A 17,315-nucleotide genomic window follows, 5' to 3' on the forward strand; every position below is an offset into this window, starting at 1 on the left:
TCTTTACCTTCTACATTTCCAAGGACCAGCAACTCTCTTACACGGCTTGTAAAAGTTCACTTTTAGCAGACACAACCTCTCCTACTTCCTCACTCAATCCTAACCTCCCGAACTTTCTATCCATCTCTGCTCCAATCACAGCCCAGTGTTGCTCACCACCTCCACTGGATGTCTCCCCGTTTCATCAAGATCTTCTCCCTATTTGAAACTGAACGACAATGATTTTCTTAGCACCCCGTTCCGTGACCTCGTCTCATTTTCGTCTTTCAGACTTCCCGGCCAGCACCAGGATACAACTCAATAATAGTGGTGCAAGTTATACAATACCATTGGCTATTGCACCATGCAAGAGGTACCGTAGGCCTAAAGAAACATGACAGAGACAAAAGCAGAGTCCTGATTAGTAATACAGCTTTATTGAATAATGGCAGATTTAACAGTTGAATAGTTCATGAGAACTTGACTACTTTAAGATTGTGATAGATGATTCCCCTATGCCAATAAAACACTCCAGTGGTCTGCCTAATCCCTAATCCAAACCATGCAAATGAACACACAAGTAAAAAATAAAAATAAAATTAATTTCCCTGGTTTTAGAGCATCATCCTTGACTCTGGATTCTTGAGTTATAACAGACCTCTTGATTATGACCATTATAAGCACTAAAACACTATTTCAATCATTCTGCCTGATTGTACAGCAGTCTTCATCCATCAGCGTTCCAGTGCATTATGACAACATAACAATGGAACTGGTGTCTACCAAAGACCCATCTCCACAAATGGCAAACATCAATCTCCTCCACTTTGAAAACATCCTCGCAGACAGCCACAGTGCTCAGAGTGACATCAAGGATGTGCACTTGTCACAGTGGCTTCAAGACCACCCGCAAGATATCCAGTTCCTCTCATTTTAATGTTGCTCTAAAATAAAGCAACATCGAGTCAGACTTACTCCATTTCCCTCCAATATCCTGTGAGCTTATCTTCTATATAATACATTGATGGTTTTCAGTAAATCCATGTTGTTTTGCTTTGGTGGTGTTTCAACGGATTGGCATGCAAGGCTCGGTCTCACGGCAACCGCTCCAAGACCGCTCTGTTCTGTTTCCAGTCCAGCTTCTGATCCATCTGACAGTCGAGGGTCTAAAGAGGGAGAGGACCCAGCGAGTGTGTGTGCGTGTGGGTGTGTGGTGGCAGGGAGGGTTAGGGTTTGGGGGTTCAGGACTCCTCCATGTCGGCTGGGGGTGAGGATGAGGTCGGGGAGGACGCCTCTGGCTCACCGTCTAGTCCCACCTTTGACGCTGGAAGAGTTTACAAAATAGGTGTAGGTGTTAAAAATACACTTTCAACCAATTACTAGTATTGGGACAAAGATCAGTCTGCAGTTGTACTCTCTTTGTGGCAGCATTTGAAAACGACAAATAAAACACACATTTGAAACAAACTGATACATCAAATTCTGAAAACAAGGAAATTAGTTGTAACCAACTACTAAGGCCTTGAAGACCCAGATACATGTCCACAGCCAGAGAGGAGATGGAGGACATGAGCTCTGTGCTGTCTGTTAGTGGCAGACCTGTCTGATGTCTGGGGAGCCGATGGAGCACCCAGCCAATCATTTGGGCCAGGCAGGCGCTGTGTGTGCAGGCATTCAAATAAGGCAACACAAGGGCAGGGAAACAGGTCGTTCTGTCTAATTGACCAAGTACAACATAAAATAAGGGTTTGTTCAATGGTAATATGGCAACAGAGTGAGCATGCTCCATGAATATGAACGCATGCAGGAGAGTTACATGATACACCGACCTTAGCGGGGCCAGCATCCACTAACTAACACACACAATGGACAGGCAAGGGGCTCTAAAATACAATCCGTATTGAGAAGTCAGTTATGATCAATTGATCTACCCTCCACATCATTAGACAATTATAGATTACATCATGATTATTAAAAGAAGGTTGAAAACCAGCAAAAACAAAAAAGGGTAATTTAGGACAGAACTATTAACTACTTTAAAAAAAGGTATCTGTGACCAACAGATGTATACAGAGGGGCAAAAAAGTATTTAGTCAGCCACCAATTGTGCAAGTTCTCCCACTTAAAAAGATGAGAGAGGCCTGTAATTTTCATCATAGGTACACTTCAACTATGACAGACAAAATGAGAAAAAAAATCCAGAAAATCACATTGTAGGATTTTTAATTTATTAATTTGCAAATTATGGTGGAAAATGAGTATTTGGTCACCTACAAACAAGCAAGATTTCTGGCTCTCACAGACCTGTAACTTCTTCTTTAAGAGGCTCCTCTGTCCTCCACTCGTTACCTGTATTAATGGCACCTGTTTGAACTTGTTATCAGTATAAAAGACACCTGTCCACAACCTCAAAGAGTCACACTCCAAACTCCACTATGGCCAAGACCAAAGAGCTGTCAAAGGACACCAGAAACAAAATTGTAGACCTGCACCAGGCTGGGAAGACTGAATCTGCAATAGGTAAGCAGCTTGGTTTGAAGAAATCAACTGTGGGAGCAATTATTAGGAAATGGAAGACATACAAGACCACTGATAATCTCCCTCGATCTGGGGCTCCACGCAAGATCTCATCCCGTGGGGTCAAAATGATCACAAGAACGGCGAGCAAAAATCCCAGAACCACACGGGGGGACCTAGTGAATGACCTGCAGAGAGCTGGGACCAAAGTAACAAAGCCTACCATCAGTAACACACTACGCCGCCAGGGACTCAAATCCTGCAGTGCCAGACGTGTCCCCCTGCTTAAGCCAGTACATGTCCAGGCCCGTCTGAAGTTTGCTAGAGAGCATTTGGATGATCCAGAAGAAGATTGTGAGAATGTCATATGGTCAGATGAAACCAAAATAGAACTTTTTGGTAAAAACTCAACTCGTCGTGTTTGGAGGACAAAGAATGCTGAGTTGCATCCAAAGAACACCATACCTACTGTGAAGCATGGGGGTGGAAACATCATGCTTTGGGGCTGTTTTTCTGCAAAGGGACCAGGACGACTGATCCGTGTAAAGGACAGAATGAATGGGGCCATGTATCGTGAGATTTTGAGTGAAAACCTCCTTCCATCAGCAAGGGCATTGAAGATGAAACGTGGCTGGGTCTTTCAGCATGACAATGATCCCAAACACACCGCCCGGGCAACGAAGGAGTGGCTTCGTAAGAAGCATTTCAAGGTCCTGGAGTGGCCTAGCCAGTCTCCAGATCTCAACCCCATAGAAAATCTTTGGAGGGAGTTGAAAGTCCGTGTTGCCCAGCAACAGCCCCAAAACATCACTGCTCTAGAGGAGATCTGCATGGAGGAATGGGCCAAAATACCAGCAACAGTGTGTGAAAACCTTGTGAAGACTTACAGAAAACGTTTGACCTCTGTCATTGCCAACAAAGGGTATATAACAAAGTATTGAGATAAACTTTTGTTATTGACCAAATACTTATTTTCCACCATAATTTGCAAATAAATTCATTAAAAATCCTACAATGTGATTTTCTGGATTTTTTTTCTCATTTTGTCTGTCATAGTTGAAGTGTACCTATGATGAAAATGACAGGCCTCTCATCTTTTTAAGTGGGAGATCTTGCACAATTGGTGGCTGACTAAATACTTTTTTGCCCAACTGTATCTGTGTTCCCAGTTATGTGAAATCCATAGATTAGGGCCTAATTTATTTATTTCAATTGACTGATTTCCTTTTGTGAACTGTACCTTGTAAAATCTTTTCAATTGTTGCATGTTGTATTTATATATTTTTGTTCCGTGTAAGATTAGTACATCCATCCATCTCTGAACTTGTGTTGATATGTAGCCATTTGTAATGGGAATATTTCAGATGAATAAAGTTCATATTACCACAATACTTATTTATATGTTCTCCCTTTATGTAATACACATGATTTAGAGTGTTTTATTTAGGACACTCATTGTTTATGGGTTGCTGGTCACTAGACTTGATACTGAATGTTATGGATTGTGCTCATATCTGTTGATAGTGATTGATGCCAGACTGGAGGTACGAGGACACTGCTTGTTATTGTATTCTGTAGCACTAGCACATGATGCGGTGACTTCCTACAAGCCTCTCGGCGGGTGTTCACAGAACACTGGTGTTGTGAGATTAGAACATAGGGCCTGCTTAGAGAAGGCCAGATGGAAATGTTCCATGCTGGAGATTGTCTCCCTGTTGCAACTTGTATTAAACCGGATTGATTTCTGATTGATTTGATCAATGACTGCTCACCTTCTGGTTCCCATGGAAATTCTCTACTACACCAACAACTCTTAAAGAATATAACTTGTAAATGCCTTATGAGCTTAGTTACTGAGGTTTGGAACCGCTGGTAAAGACAATGGAAGGAGTGCGAGCCAGTCTAATAAAGGAGAGATCAGGGGGACACGTGCACAGTGCACCTAAACAACCACACAGTGACGGACTTACAGTGAGATGACAGAATGGATGCTTTCTATTTCTAGTCTTTCTGTGGAAATTTGGGGAAGAATACCTGTCACTGTGCTCCCTAGAACTTTACTAGAAGGTGTATGACAAAAGAGTAACAGATCTTCCATGTGTGGAGCAGTACCTGATTTCCGGACTGTTCTGGGCGTGTTGTTGGCCCCGCCCCCTTCCCCGGTCTTCTTGCTCAACAGACTGTTGAAGAAGTTAGCCAGCACGCCCTCGCTGGTCTGCCCGCCTAATGGCACAGCAAAAACAAACAGACAAAACATCCCAGTTACTCAGCGAACTTGCACAGACAAGGTTGGCAGGTATTGTTTAAAAAAAGAACAGTTAGGCTAACGGTATTATTCCCCATGTATAAAATATACAGTGCATTCAGAAAGTATTCAGACCCCTTTTTCCACATTTTGTTACATTACAGCCTTATTCTAAATAGGCTTGAATAAAAATAAAATCCTCAATCTACACACAACACCCCAACATTTTTAGCAAATGTAATCAACATAAAAAACAGAAATACCTTATTTACATAGGTATTCAGACCCTTTGCTATGAGACTCGAAATTGAGCTCAGGTGCATCTTGTTTTCATTGATCATCCTTGAGATGTTTCTACAACTTGGAGTCCACTTGTGGTAAATTTAATTGATGATTGGACATGATTTGGAAAGGCTCACACTCGTCTTTATAAGGTCCCACAGTTGACAGTGCATGTTAGAGCAAAAAACCAAGCCATGAGGTCGAAGGAATTGTCCGTAGAGCTCATGAGACAGGATTGTGTTGAGGCACAGATCTGGGGAAGGGTACCAAAACATTTCTGCAGCATTGAAGGTCCCCAAGAACACAGTGACATCTCTCATTATTAAATGGAATAAGTTTGGAACCACCAAGACTCTTCCTAGAGCTGGCCGCAAGTCCAAACTGACCAATCGCGGGAGAAGGGCCTTGTTCAGGGAGGTGACCAAGAACCCGATGGTGACTGACAGAGCTCCAGAGTTCCTCTGTGGAGATGGGAGAACCTTCCAGAAGAACAACCATCTCTGCAGCACTCCACCAATCAGAACTTTATGGTAGAGTGGCCAGACGGAAGCCAATCCTCAGTAAAAGGCACATGACAGCCCGCTTGGAGTTTGCCAAAAGGCACCTAAAGGACTCTCAGACCATGAGGAACAAGATTCTCTGGTCTGATGAAACTAAGATTGAATTCTTTGGCCTGAATGCCAAGCGTCACGTCTGGAGGAATCCTGGTACCATCACTACGGTGAAGCATGGTGGTGGCAGCATCATGCTGTGGGGTTGTTTTTCAGTAGCAGGGACGGAGAGACTAGTCAGGATCGAGGGAAAGATAAACGGAGCAAAGTACAGAGAAATCCTTGATGAAAACCTGCTCCAGAGCGCCCAGGACCTCAGACTGGGGCGAATGTTCACCTTCCAACAAGACAACAACCCTAAGCACACAGCCAAGACAAATGCAGGAGTGGCTTTGGGACAAGTCTCTGGTTCCACTCAAGGACACTCTATATGTCCTTGAGCGGCCCAGCCAGAGCCCGGACATGAACCCTATCGAACATCTCTGAAGATACCTAAAAATAACTGTGCAGCAACGCTCCCCATCAAACCTGACAGAACTTGAGAGGATCTGCAGAGAAAAATGGGAGAAACTCCCCAAATACAGGTGTGCCAAGATTGAAGCGTCATACCCAAAAAAGACTCGAAGCTGTAATCACTGCCAAAGGTGCTTCAACAAAGAACTGCGTAAAGCAGGGGTGTCAAACATACGGCCCGCGGGCCGGAACCGGCCCCCAAGGAGGTTCGATCAGGCCCGCAGGATAATTTGAAAGTGGAAAAAATGCATAAAAGACATGGAATTAATATTTTTAATTCGCTGCAATTCATGGATTATCCGCTAAGGGGCGCACTCTTTCCATCAGAGTAGAAGACAAGCCGCATCACTGAGACAGACTGAAAACAGCAGACGGTATCAATGCGCCATCTGCTGCTTGTTACGACGTTGTTAATACCTTGGTCTCTACCTCTCCGCTACACCCTCATTAGCCAAAATGTCGTTATCCAAACGGAGAAAAGTAGATAAGGAGTGTAGAATTTTCAAAGAAAAATGGACCACGTCCTATTTATTTACAGAGATGCACGGAAAACCTTCGTGCTTGGTGTGTTTGCAACAAGTTTCGGTATTGAAGGAATATAATATTCGACGCCACTACGAGACTCATCACAGCGAAAAATATGACGGCTTGCAAGGACAACTGAGAAGAGATAAGATTAACGAATTGCTGGCGGGTCTGAGGAAACAGCAGTCAACTTTCATCCATTTTCAGTATGTATTGTATGTGTATGTATGTTTCATGTATGAAGTTTACAGATTTACAGGACAGGCGAACACTTTCTTCATTACACATTTAAAATCACTCTCCTTAGTTTGTAAGGTGTACGCAGGGATTACATTTAGATTTTATATGCGTATGTGTAAGTGGTTTAAAAATTCCTTTCTTTAAAAGTCTCATTTAATCTTAAAGTGCATTACTATATTTTTCAGTACCAATTAAAGTTTTGTGCCTTTGTACAATCAGTGGGATCAGTTGCAATGCATATTTGTGAATGATAAAAGTAAATTGCACATTTGTCTAAGGAAATATGAGGTGTTTCATGAAATGTTTTGTAAAAGGATAGTTCATTAAATTTCAATATTTTCCTAATGTTCTTGTGCTTCTTTACACCAAAACAAAGGAAAGACATGATATTTTGGTTATTTATAGCAGAGTATGGTATAATTTTAATGGTCCGGCCCACTTGACATCTCCCTAGGCCGTATGTGGCCCACGATGCGAAATGAGTTTGACACCCCTGGCGTAAAGGGTCTGAATACTTATGTAAATGTGATAGTTCCGTTTTATTTATATACGTTGGCAAAAACTTCTACAAACATGTTTTTGTTTGTCATTATGGGGTATTGTGTGTAGATGAATTAGGATTTTTTTTTAATTAAAATCAAAAAAAATTTTATGCTGCAACGTAACAAAATGTGTAAAAAGTCAAGGGTCTGAATACTTTCCAAATGCACAGTAGGTGCAAACTTAATACTGGTGCCAAAGCTAATCTTTGTCATTTTAGTAGAATGAGTTATCGGGGATCAATGGTCTGAGTACCTGTTTGCATGGGCATCACATTGGCCACGTTTGCTGTTGCCGAGCGATTTGACACCCGAGGAGAGCCAGTGGGTGCTCTGTTTGTGGTGTCCTGAGATGAGGAGGAGGAGGAATGAAGGAGGGATGATACAGGAACAGTAGAGAGAATGAGAAGGGAGGGGAGAGAAAGAGAAGAGACAGGAAGGAGTAGAGGATCATTAATTGCATATATCAGAAGATTTACATGAACTCTTTAGGTGCTTTACAGTAGCATGTTTCCCCAGACACTTACCACTGGTCTGCCTGCTGCCGCTGGGGGCTGCTTAGACAACAGGGTCTGTTAATAGACAACACAGAGCATGTCAGTGTGAGAGTCCAGATAGAGTCTGAAGCCCTTAATACGACTAACCTAATTCATATGGCAACTGGCAGAAATAAACTGTTATCACAGCTGATGTCAGATTAGCATTATGCAATATTATCAAAGTAATGTTTTGGGTCATACCAGCTGTACAAATATATACTGTACATTCTCACTTACCTGAAGCTTTAGGAGAAACACTTGGTCATCCTCCGCACCTAGTTCCTTTTCATGTACAAACTGCACAAAAAAACTAATCATAAACAAACACATACCTATATACCCTTTCTCCACAAAATGACATGCAAGTCATCCTAATGTGTTAGTTTAGTGTACATCCGATTAAGTACATATTTGCCTGGTCTTGGCACTGTAATCCGAGTACAGCCAGGCTCATCCTGGTAATCTGATGTTATTTGAGATTATGGTACTCATCCCGGGGCCCATTAAAGTCCAGAGAGGACTGGAGAGAGCAAACACCCAGAATCCCCCAGTCCACCCAGGCACAGCACCAACCCTGCATGCCAGTAGTAACCTCTGACCCTGATCAGGGCTAAGGATTTTGGATTCAGTCACAATTTCAATCAACTCCAAGATACTACCCCTAGAGTGTAGGTCAGTTAAAAGGTCTGTTAAATTACACTTGTTTATAATACATCATGTCTGTGCCAAAAATAAGAAGATCTGGGAGTGATATTACCTTTCTAACAGGAGGCTGGACGATAACCTCCTCAAACTTGTCTTCCCTTTTCAACGACTGAAAGTTTTCATATAAAATAGCAACCTTTTTTTCATTATCCCATCCTGATGGGCTGGAAGACAATGAACCACAAAAGCATTAAAAAAAAAAAAATATATATATATATATATATATATATATATATATAAAAATAACTAATGTCATTGTCAACAGCACATGAGAAAAAGTCTAAATGTTTCATTAGTGAGAACACAGTCACACTTACATGAATACGGAGTCTTTGTCCACCACCTGGGCCAGCATGTCAAAGGGAAACCCGTATAATCTATGGACCAGGTATTTATACAATAGGTCTAGATTTTTGTTTTCCTTCATTGACGTGTATAGCAGCGCTGCGCCATCTGAGAGGCCACCACTTGTCAAGGATAATATTATTGCTAGAATGGCCAACGATATCTTAAAGACCCCTCTACTACCTAGCTAAGAAAAACCATGCTCACTTCACACAAGAAAGAAAAACCTGAAACTGGTGCCTGCACATCGTTGGTACATCTAAGAAAATATGAAAATACATTAGTTTGAAAGAATAAGGCCAGAGGAATGGCAACTGTTAGGTGAGGAAAGCAGTCGGTGAGGCAGAAGGATACACTGCAGACAGAAGTGTCGAATGTGAGACTGGATGAAGTCAAAGTGTTCTTCCCGGTAGTCATGCTCTTTCTCTAGACTGAGAAATGTGTCACACTGCAAAGGAGGGAAGTGAAGAGAGAGAAAGAGAATACTGAGAGAGAGAGAGGGTAAGCCACACAAGACAAGAATGAAAAAGAAATTGAAAGCGGAGGAAATGAGAAATAGTGTAAAACAAAATGACAGATTTTCCGTCCTTTATACACATGTATGAATAAAGAAACCATACCAATGCCACTGAAAGTATCCTTTATACACATGTATGAATAAAGAAACCATACCAATGCCACTGAAAGTATTCTTTATACACATGTATGAATAAAGAAACCATACCAATGCCACTGAAAGTATCCTTTATACACATGTATGAATAAAGAAACCATACCAATGCCACTGAAAGTATCCTTTGATAAGTTGAGTTAACAAGGCAAGTTCATTTCTTTCCCTAATGCCAGAGGTTTGACCACCTTACCTTTGTACACACCACCATAACAGGCACGCCCAGGTTGTGTGTGAGTGTGTTCTCTCCCAAGGGAAGCACCACACACTCCTCCTCAGCCTCCCCAGCCACGGGGTTCCTCCTCTTGGGAGAGGCGCTGTGGTCGCCCGCTGGCTCTGTGTACTCCTGGAACTGTCGGACCACTAGCGGTAGGGGAGAGGGTGGAAGAGATTCCGTTTTAGAGTGCTATTTTACCCTTTTTAATTCAAACTCAGAACAATTCATCTCGATTAACTTTATAGTTTACATCTCAAGGCTAATCAAAGTTTTAAAGAAATACTGTTGAAGTAGCTATTTCAGTCTTTAATGTTATAAAGTAAGAACGTCTCTCTCGCAGATTCATAGACGTACATCTCTGTTCCATGTCCCTCAGTGTCTCTGGGTTGACTCGGAGCTTGTCGATGTGTTCTCGTAGCACACTGGCCCACTTCTGCAGAGAGTCCAGCACCGTCCACGGCCTGGACATGTCCACTACCAGCAGGGCCATAGTGTCGGCCATGTTCTCCCCACACACAGCAAACTTCTGGAGGCCTTTGTGGTACAGGTCACCGTCCAGAATCCATGCGTTACACATAGCATGATCTGCACAGACACACACAGTTTGGGGTCAAATCACACCAAAAAGGAGAAATTGTACCAGGCTATCCTATTGATCGCTACTGACCCATCATACACTGACACCCAAGCTATATTATGAACTCAAACAAATCATCAATCTTGTTTCATTGTTTTCTCATTATGTCCAAAAGACACACTTACCATCGATGTCATCATCGTGAACGTTAAAGTACAGGTACTCCAGTCCTCTGCCTTTCATGTATTCTTCAACTCCCTGCAGTTTGGCTATGAGAGTGGTCTTCCCTGCCCCCGTCTCACCTGTAGCATACATGAAACACATACGTGCAGGTAAACTGCATGCTAAGCAAAACCATTCAAATCCGTTATAGCCTACTGTAGGCTACATGAGGCCTTTAGGTCAGTTGCCTACTGTAGGCTACATGAGGCCTTTAGGTCAGTTGCCTACTGTAGGGTACATGAGGCCTTTAGGTCAGTTGCCTACTGTAGGGTACATGAGGCCTTTAGGTCAGTTGCCTTCTGTGGCCAGTGCTCTAGGCACAGTGCTCTAGGCCTATAAAAGTATATGATTTTGCATCAATGCAGCTATAGCTCACAAAATCAGTTAGGCCTATATGCAGGGCAGATACCTTCAGAAAATATTCACACCCCTTCACCTTATTTTGTTGTGTTACAAAGTGGGATTAAAATGGATGTAATTTAAAAAAAAAATGTAAACGATCTACACAAAATATTCTGTAATGTCAAAGTGGAAGAAAAATTCTAACATTTGTCAAATAAAATATATGTTAATAAATGAAACTCTTGATTAGATGTATTGACTCAGGGGGTTGAATACATGTTAGAATCACCTTTGGCAGTGATTACAGCAGTGAGCGATTTCAGCTTAAGAATTATTCACACCTGGATTGCACAACATTTGCACATAACTATTTTTTAAGTTCTTCAAGTTCTGTCAAGTTGATTGTTGATCATTGCTAGAAAGCCATTTTCAAGTCTTGCCATAGATTTAAGTCAAAACTTTAACTAGGCCACTCAGGGACATTCAATGTCATCTTGGTAAGCAACTCACTCCAGTGTATATTTGGCCTTGTGTTTTAGGTTATTGTCCTGTTGAAAAGTGACCATCTCCCAATGTCTGCTGGAAAGCAGACTGAACCAGGTTTTCCTCCAGGATTTTGCCACTGCTTAGCTCTATTACATTTATCTTTATCATAAAAAAAACTCCCTAGTCCTTGCCAATGACAAGCATACCCATAACATGATGCAGCCACCGCTATGCTTGAAAATATGAAGAGCGGTACTCAGTGTTGTGTTGGATTTGCCCCAAACAATGCATTATTGCAAACAGAATGCATGTTTTGGAATATTGTTATTCTGTACAGTCTCCCTTTTTTCACTCTGTCAATTAGGTTAATATTATGGAGTAACTTCAATGTTGTTGATTGTTGATGCCATTAAACTCTGTAACTGTTTTAAAGTCAACATTGGCCTCATGGTGAAATCTGACAGGTTTCCTTCTAATGATGTGCAGTTTGCAAACAATTTGTTATTTTTGAAAAACTCTTTTTACTGACTCGAGAGTCATGATTTGTTTTCTGAGTGACTCGTTCATTTAAAAAGGCATAAATTGGCTCCTAGTTGTTCGTTTGACCTTCTAGTGCTGGCCGCAATTAGTCAGTCCTACCGCAGGATTAAGAGCCAATTCATGCTTGATCAGAAATGTGGTTGGAGCCGTATGGATGGTTTGACGCAATTGCGGACCCTCCGAAAGGTACGCAGAGACCAAATTGAGCTCCATACCGCATCGCTGTGCGCCTCCCAAATTTTTCCAACAATTGTTTACAGACAGATTATTTCACTGTATCACAATTCCAGTGGGTCAGAAGTTTACATACACTAAGTCGACTGTGCCTTTAAACAGCTTGGAAAATTCCCCCAAATTATGTCATGGCTTTAGTAGCTTCTGATAGGCTAATTAACATAATTTGAGTAAATTGGAGGTGTACCTGTGGATGTATTTCAAGGCCTACCTTCAAACTCCATGCCTCTTTGCTTGACATCATGGGAAAATCAAAAGAAATCAGCCAAGACCTCAGAAAAAAAATTGTAGACCTCCACAAGTGTGGTTCATCCTTGGGAGCAATTTTCAAATGCACGAAGGTACCACGTTCATTTGTACAAACAATAGTACGCAAGTATAAACACCATGGAACCACGCCGCCGTCATACCGCTCAGGAAGGAGACGCGTTCTGTCTCCTAGAGATGAACGTACTTTGGTGCGAAAAGTGCAAATCAATCCCAGAACAACAGCAAAGGACCTTGTGAAGATGCTGGAGAAAACAGGTACAAAAGTATCTATATCCACAGTAAAACGAGTCCTATATTGACATAACCTGAAAGGCCACTCAGCAAGGAAGAAGCCTCTGCTCCAAAACCGCCAGAAAAAAGCCAGACGACGGTTTGCAACTGCACATGGGGACAAAGATTTTACTTTTTGGAGAAATGTCCTCTGGTCTGATGAAAGAAAAATAGAACTGTTTGGCCATAATGACCATCTTTATGTTTGGAGGAAAACGGGGGATGTTTGCAAGCCAAAGAACACCATCCCAACCATGAAGCACAGGGGTGGCAGCATCATGTTGTGGGGGTGCTTTGCTGTAGAAGGGACAGGTGCACTTCACCAAATAGATGACATCATGAGGAAGCAAAATTATGTGGATATATTGAAGCAACATCAAGACATCAGTCAGGAAGTTAAAGCTTGGTCGCAAATGGGTCTTCCAAATGGACAATGACCCCAAGCATACTTCCAAAGTTGTGGCAAATTGGCTTAAGGACAACAAAGTCAAGGTATTGGAGTGACCATCACAAAGCCCTGACCTCAATCCCATAGAAAATCTGTGGGCAGAACTGAAAAAGCATGTGCGAGCAAGGAGGCCTACAAACCTGACTCAGTTACACCAGCTCTGTCAGGAGGAATGGGCTAAAATTCACCCAACTTATTGTGGGAAGCTTGTGGAAGGCTACCCGAAATGTTTGACCCAAGTTAAACAATTTAAAAGGCAATGCTACCAAATACTAATTGAGTATGTAAACTTCTGACCCACTGGGAATGTGATAAAAGCTGAAATAAATCATTCTCTCTACTATTATTCTGACATTTCACATTCTTAAAATAAAGTGGTGAACCTAACTGACCTAAGACAGGGAATTTTTACTTGGATTAAAATGTCAGGAATTGTGAAAAACTGCGTTTAAATGTCTTTGGCTAAGGTGCATTTAAACTTCCGACTTCAACTGTAGCTCCGCATTGACATGATTGGTTGACGATAGGCGAGGGTGGGAGGTCCTGTATAAACACAAACTCACTTCCTTGACAACTTCCTTGACAACAGCTCTGTGCTGCTCGGCGAAGCCAAGAAGTATGAATGCCCTGACTTCTGCAGAGGCCGTGTCACCATAAATGCTGCAAGGCCAATGCAGACGTCGGAATGACCAAGCAGTGCCTTTCATACACGCTCCTCCGGCTCAGCAGCTCCAGAGACCTGCCCCCGACACCCAACTGTCTGTCATATTTGCACAGGAAAATAAATCATGAGCATAAAGACAGACATGTCTAGAACTGATAATTGGTTGTATGGTGCAAGAATGACTGCATTTAATTGATTTAATGTTAAGATGGACACAGCTTAGTAGAACCAAACCATACACAGCCTCTGCTCAGCAAACTCGAATTTGAGAACGAATCGTTTGGTCGGCTGCAGTTCGTGAACAACTGAACTCTCACGGCAGTCAAGCAATGCATTCCGCCAAGAGTCGTTCACAATCTAGTCCGGTAGCAGCCACAGCTAGATGGACCTCGTTTCAAATGTATTAAGAAATAATGTAATTTGTATGCCTAGCAATTAACAAAATGGCCATTGTTTAAAAGCACACATTTACAAGTCTCAGTCACAAATGACAGCTCCAATAAGCCCCCTACTGTGAACGACAGTCTTCAGACAGTTCATCGTTTGTCGTAGAGCTGTTGTTAAGGATGTGAGTTTGTGTATACACAGGACTTATCGCCCTCACCTACCAATCACGTAAATGCGGAGCCATCCACATAATTACAAAATTTGAGCGGAGCACGGCGATGTGGTACGGAGCTCAATTTGGCCTCTGCGTGCCTCCGGAATTTCCGTATGAGTCACACCATCCATTGGGCGCCTCCGACCATATTTTGGATAAAGCATAAATTGGCTCTTACTGACTCAAATGAACAAAATGAGTCAAAAGATTAATTATTTTGACTGAACGAGTCAAAGATCTGAGTCAGTAAAAAGAGCCGAATTGACCATCTCTGATTTAGGAAGGACGCCTGTATCTTTGTAGTGACTGGCTGTATTGATACATCATCCAGTAATGAATAACTTCATGTTTCAAGGGGATATTCAATGTCTGCTTTCGGAATTGGAAAACCTCCATGGTCTTTGTGTTTGAATCTGTGTTTGAAATTCACTGCTCGACTGAGGGATAATTGTAGGTGTGGGTTACAGAGATTCCAAAATCATGTGACACATTTTGCACAAAGAGTAACTCCATGCAACTTATTAAGCACATTTTTACACCACAACTTGGTGTAAAGGCTGTAATAACAAAATGTGGAAAAGGTCAAGGGGTGTGAATACTTTCTGAAGGCACTGTATACCACTAGTCGACCAGATAAGAAATATATGTAATCTCATTTGCTTGTTATGGGATTTATTTTACAGATTAAACTAGCAGCTGTTGAATATAATCACTCTTTCAATGTGATCGGATCAGATCAGATCTGACCTGCAGAAATTGCCATTTTCAGTCGTCTATGAAACAGTCCATATTTTGTTGGACAATTATAGGCCGTGCTGTTATATTTATAACATTTTATATTTATAGCATTCAACAATCGCCTGCCATAATTCGGTTAATAATCAATTGGTTCTCAAACCTCGCAACAATGGTCCAATACTGGCTGTTATTGACATTGTAATGGAATACAGAACGCGTGGTGAGAGGCACTCCTTGTCTAGCATCCCGCACACTCTGGAGTAGCGGAGGGAGCCGGTGGTCCATCCCGTGCCAATATTACACAATGCTAACAGAAAATTAAAAATAGGCTTACCCATAATAAGAACATTTTTCCCAGACGGCAATTTTGACCGTGAACGCGTCGATACCTCACTCAAAATAGAGGACCTGCAAGAGAGACAATGACATCAGACAAATACCAAGCACCCGTATCTCTGCCATTCAGATGCGCTACTCCCTAGAACCAGATTTTTCAAACCCTAAAACCATTCAAAGTGGCTCTGACAGGCGAGCCAGGTCTTTCTTAAGCCATATTATTGTATAGTTCAGGACCAATATTCACCATAAATTCTGGCCATCCTCGTCGCTGGTTTGATTTTCTATAGAATTTAGTGTATTTGCAGTTGACGTAATTCTCACTGTCGAAGCCATCTTCTATCAGCCTTGAATAGATTAAGTGCCCGGATGTTTGAATTGGTATAATAAAGGGCGCGTTCCAGATCCCCTCATTTATAAGCGCTGCGGTCACGGCAAGTTCAAATTTGAAACAAGGAAGCCACGCAGAATCACTGATCTAAAAATAATCAACTTGCAGCAAATCTGTGCAGCACCATGCACAGAGTGAAAGAGACATTTTAAACACGGGTATGTGCAAAATGATTAAATGATGCAGTCATACAATCTGTGTCTGCTCGGAATGGAAAAAGTTGCATTGATATATTTTTTGAAATATACATTTTACTTTCAAATTGTCTTCCAACTTGTATGTCATCTTTTTTTGCAGTCACGCTTTGTAGATGAGCATTCTCACAACGTCTGGACTGTAGAAAGGATCAGGAACCACATGAATAAGATACAGCAATCTCATGGAGCAAACTATGACTGCAAAAAAAGATGACCTGGAACGCAAACCAATCTCTGGCACGGAGTGTCTGCTGGTGCTAGACTTCTGTGTCCTAGCCTCCTTTCCTGTGACCTAGCCTAACCTCTTTTCCTATGTCCAGCCTAGCCTCCTTTCCTGTGTCCTAGTCTAGCCTCCTTTCCTGTGTCTTAGCCTCCTTTCCTTGATTTCCCCTGATCTGAAAGCAAAGGATAAGTGAAAACAATATGGAGGATGTTTACTTTCAAATGGCTTTCATTATTTATTATTTATGTTTTTGCATAAGTGTCCATGAAGGAAGGGAAAGCATGAGAGGAAGTAATTTGACTTATAGCCTTTCACTAATATAGACATTTATAAACTGGGTAGTTTGGCTTCTGGATGCTGATTGGCTGAAAGACGTGGAATATCAGACAGTATGGTTGCTTTCCACTTCTTAGACGTTGCATGAATCAACCAACGGTTGCATGCCACGTCATCGACTGTCAACTGTGTCCATCGACTTGTGTCATCGACTGACAGATTGCTATAACATATGTGGTTAGCTGAAAGGTAAAATACCTATCTAGGTGTTGTAAGATCTGGCAGCGTCTAAGCAGTGGAACGTGACCTGAACTACGGGTATGATGCAACATTTCTTGTTTACAGTAATATTTATGTTGGTAACTTGTTTATAATAACAATAAGGCACCTTGGAGGTTTGTGGTATATGGCCAATGTGTCACTGCTAAGGGCTGTATCCAGGCCCTCAGCGTTGTGTCGTACGAAAGAACAGCCCGTTGGCATGGTATATTTGCCGTATACCACACCTCCTTGAACCTTATTGGTTAAATATAGCCTACCCCTTGCGAATCTATCAACAAATGCCCTAACAAATGAAAACTGCTAAATAAAACTATTTTAATAAAGACAAAGCCAAGTTAACAATAACATCAG

At 41.9% G+C, this 17,315-nt stretch overlaps 1 protein-coding gene across 1 annotated transcript; it reads right to left on the bottom strand.

Annotated features, from left to right (window-relative positions):
* Positions 1 to 394: 394 nt before the first annotated feature.
* LOC120031478 (cytoplasmic dynein 1 light intermediate chain 1-like) lies at positions 395 to 15,931 on the bottom strand. Its single transcript, XM_038977256.1, has 13 exons — positions 15,843 to 15,931; positions 15,594 to 15,667; positions 10,630 to 10,746; positions 10,222 to 10,452; positions 9,844 to 10,013; positions 9,335 to 9,428; positions 8,953 to 9,088; positions 8,688 to 8,799; positions 8,168 to 8,227; positions 7,919 to 7,963; positions 7,648 to 7,738; positions 4,609 to 4,719; positions 395 to 1,303 (listed from the first exon to the last, which is right to left on the bottom strand). Exons 1-13 carry the CDS (start codon positions 15,929 to 15,931, stop codon positions 1,221 to 1,223), a joined length of 1,413 nt encoding a protein of 470 aa, XP_038833184.1. The 3' UTR covers positions 395 to 1,220.
* Between the last annotated feature and the right edge of the window lie 1,384 nt (positions 15,932 to 17,315).

This window comes from Salvelinus namaycush, chromosome 37, assembly GCF_016432855.1.
Source record: "Salvelinus namaycush isolate Seneca chromosome 37, SaNama_1.0, whole genome shotgun sequence".
NCBI lineage: Eukaryota > Metazoa > Chordata > Actinopteri > Salmoniformes > Salmonidae > Salvelinus > Salvelinus namaycush.

Bases quoted from the DNA above. Each gene is read 5' to 3' on its own strand.
- LOC120031478 (XM_038977256.1), bottom strand. From the start codon at position 15,931: ATGGCTTCGACAGTGAGAATTACGTCAACTGCAAATACACTAAATTCT. The intron at 10,453-10,629 runs GTAAGTGTGTCT...GTGTCTGTGCAG, and splicing joins TCACGATGATGACATCGATG to ATCATGCTATGTGTAACGCA. The intron at 1,304-4,608 runs GTACTGCTCCAC...AAACTCTTCCAG, and splicing joins CAGAACAGTCCGGAAATCAG to CGTCAAAGGTGGGACTAGAC.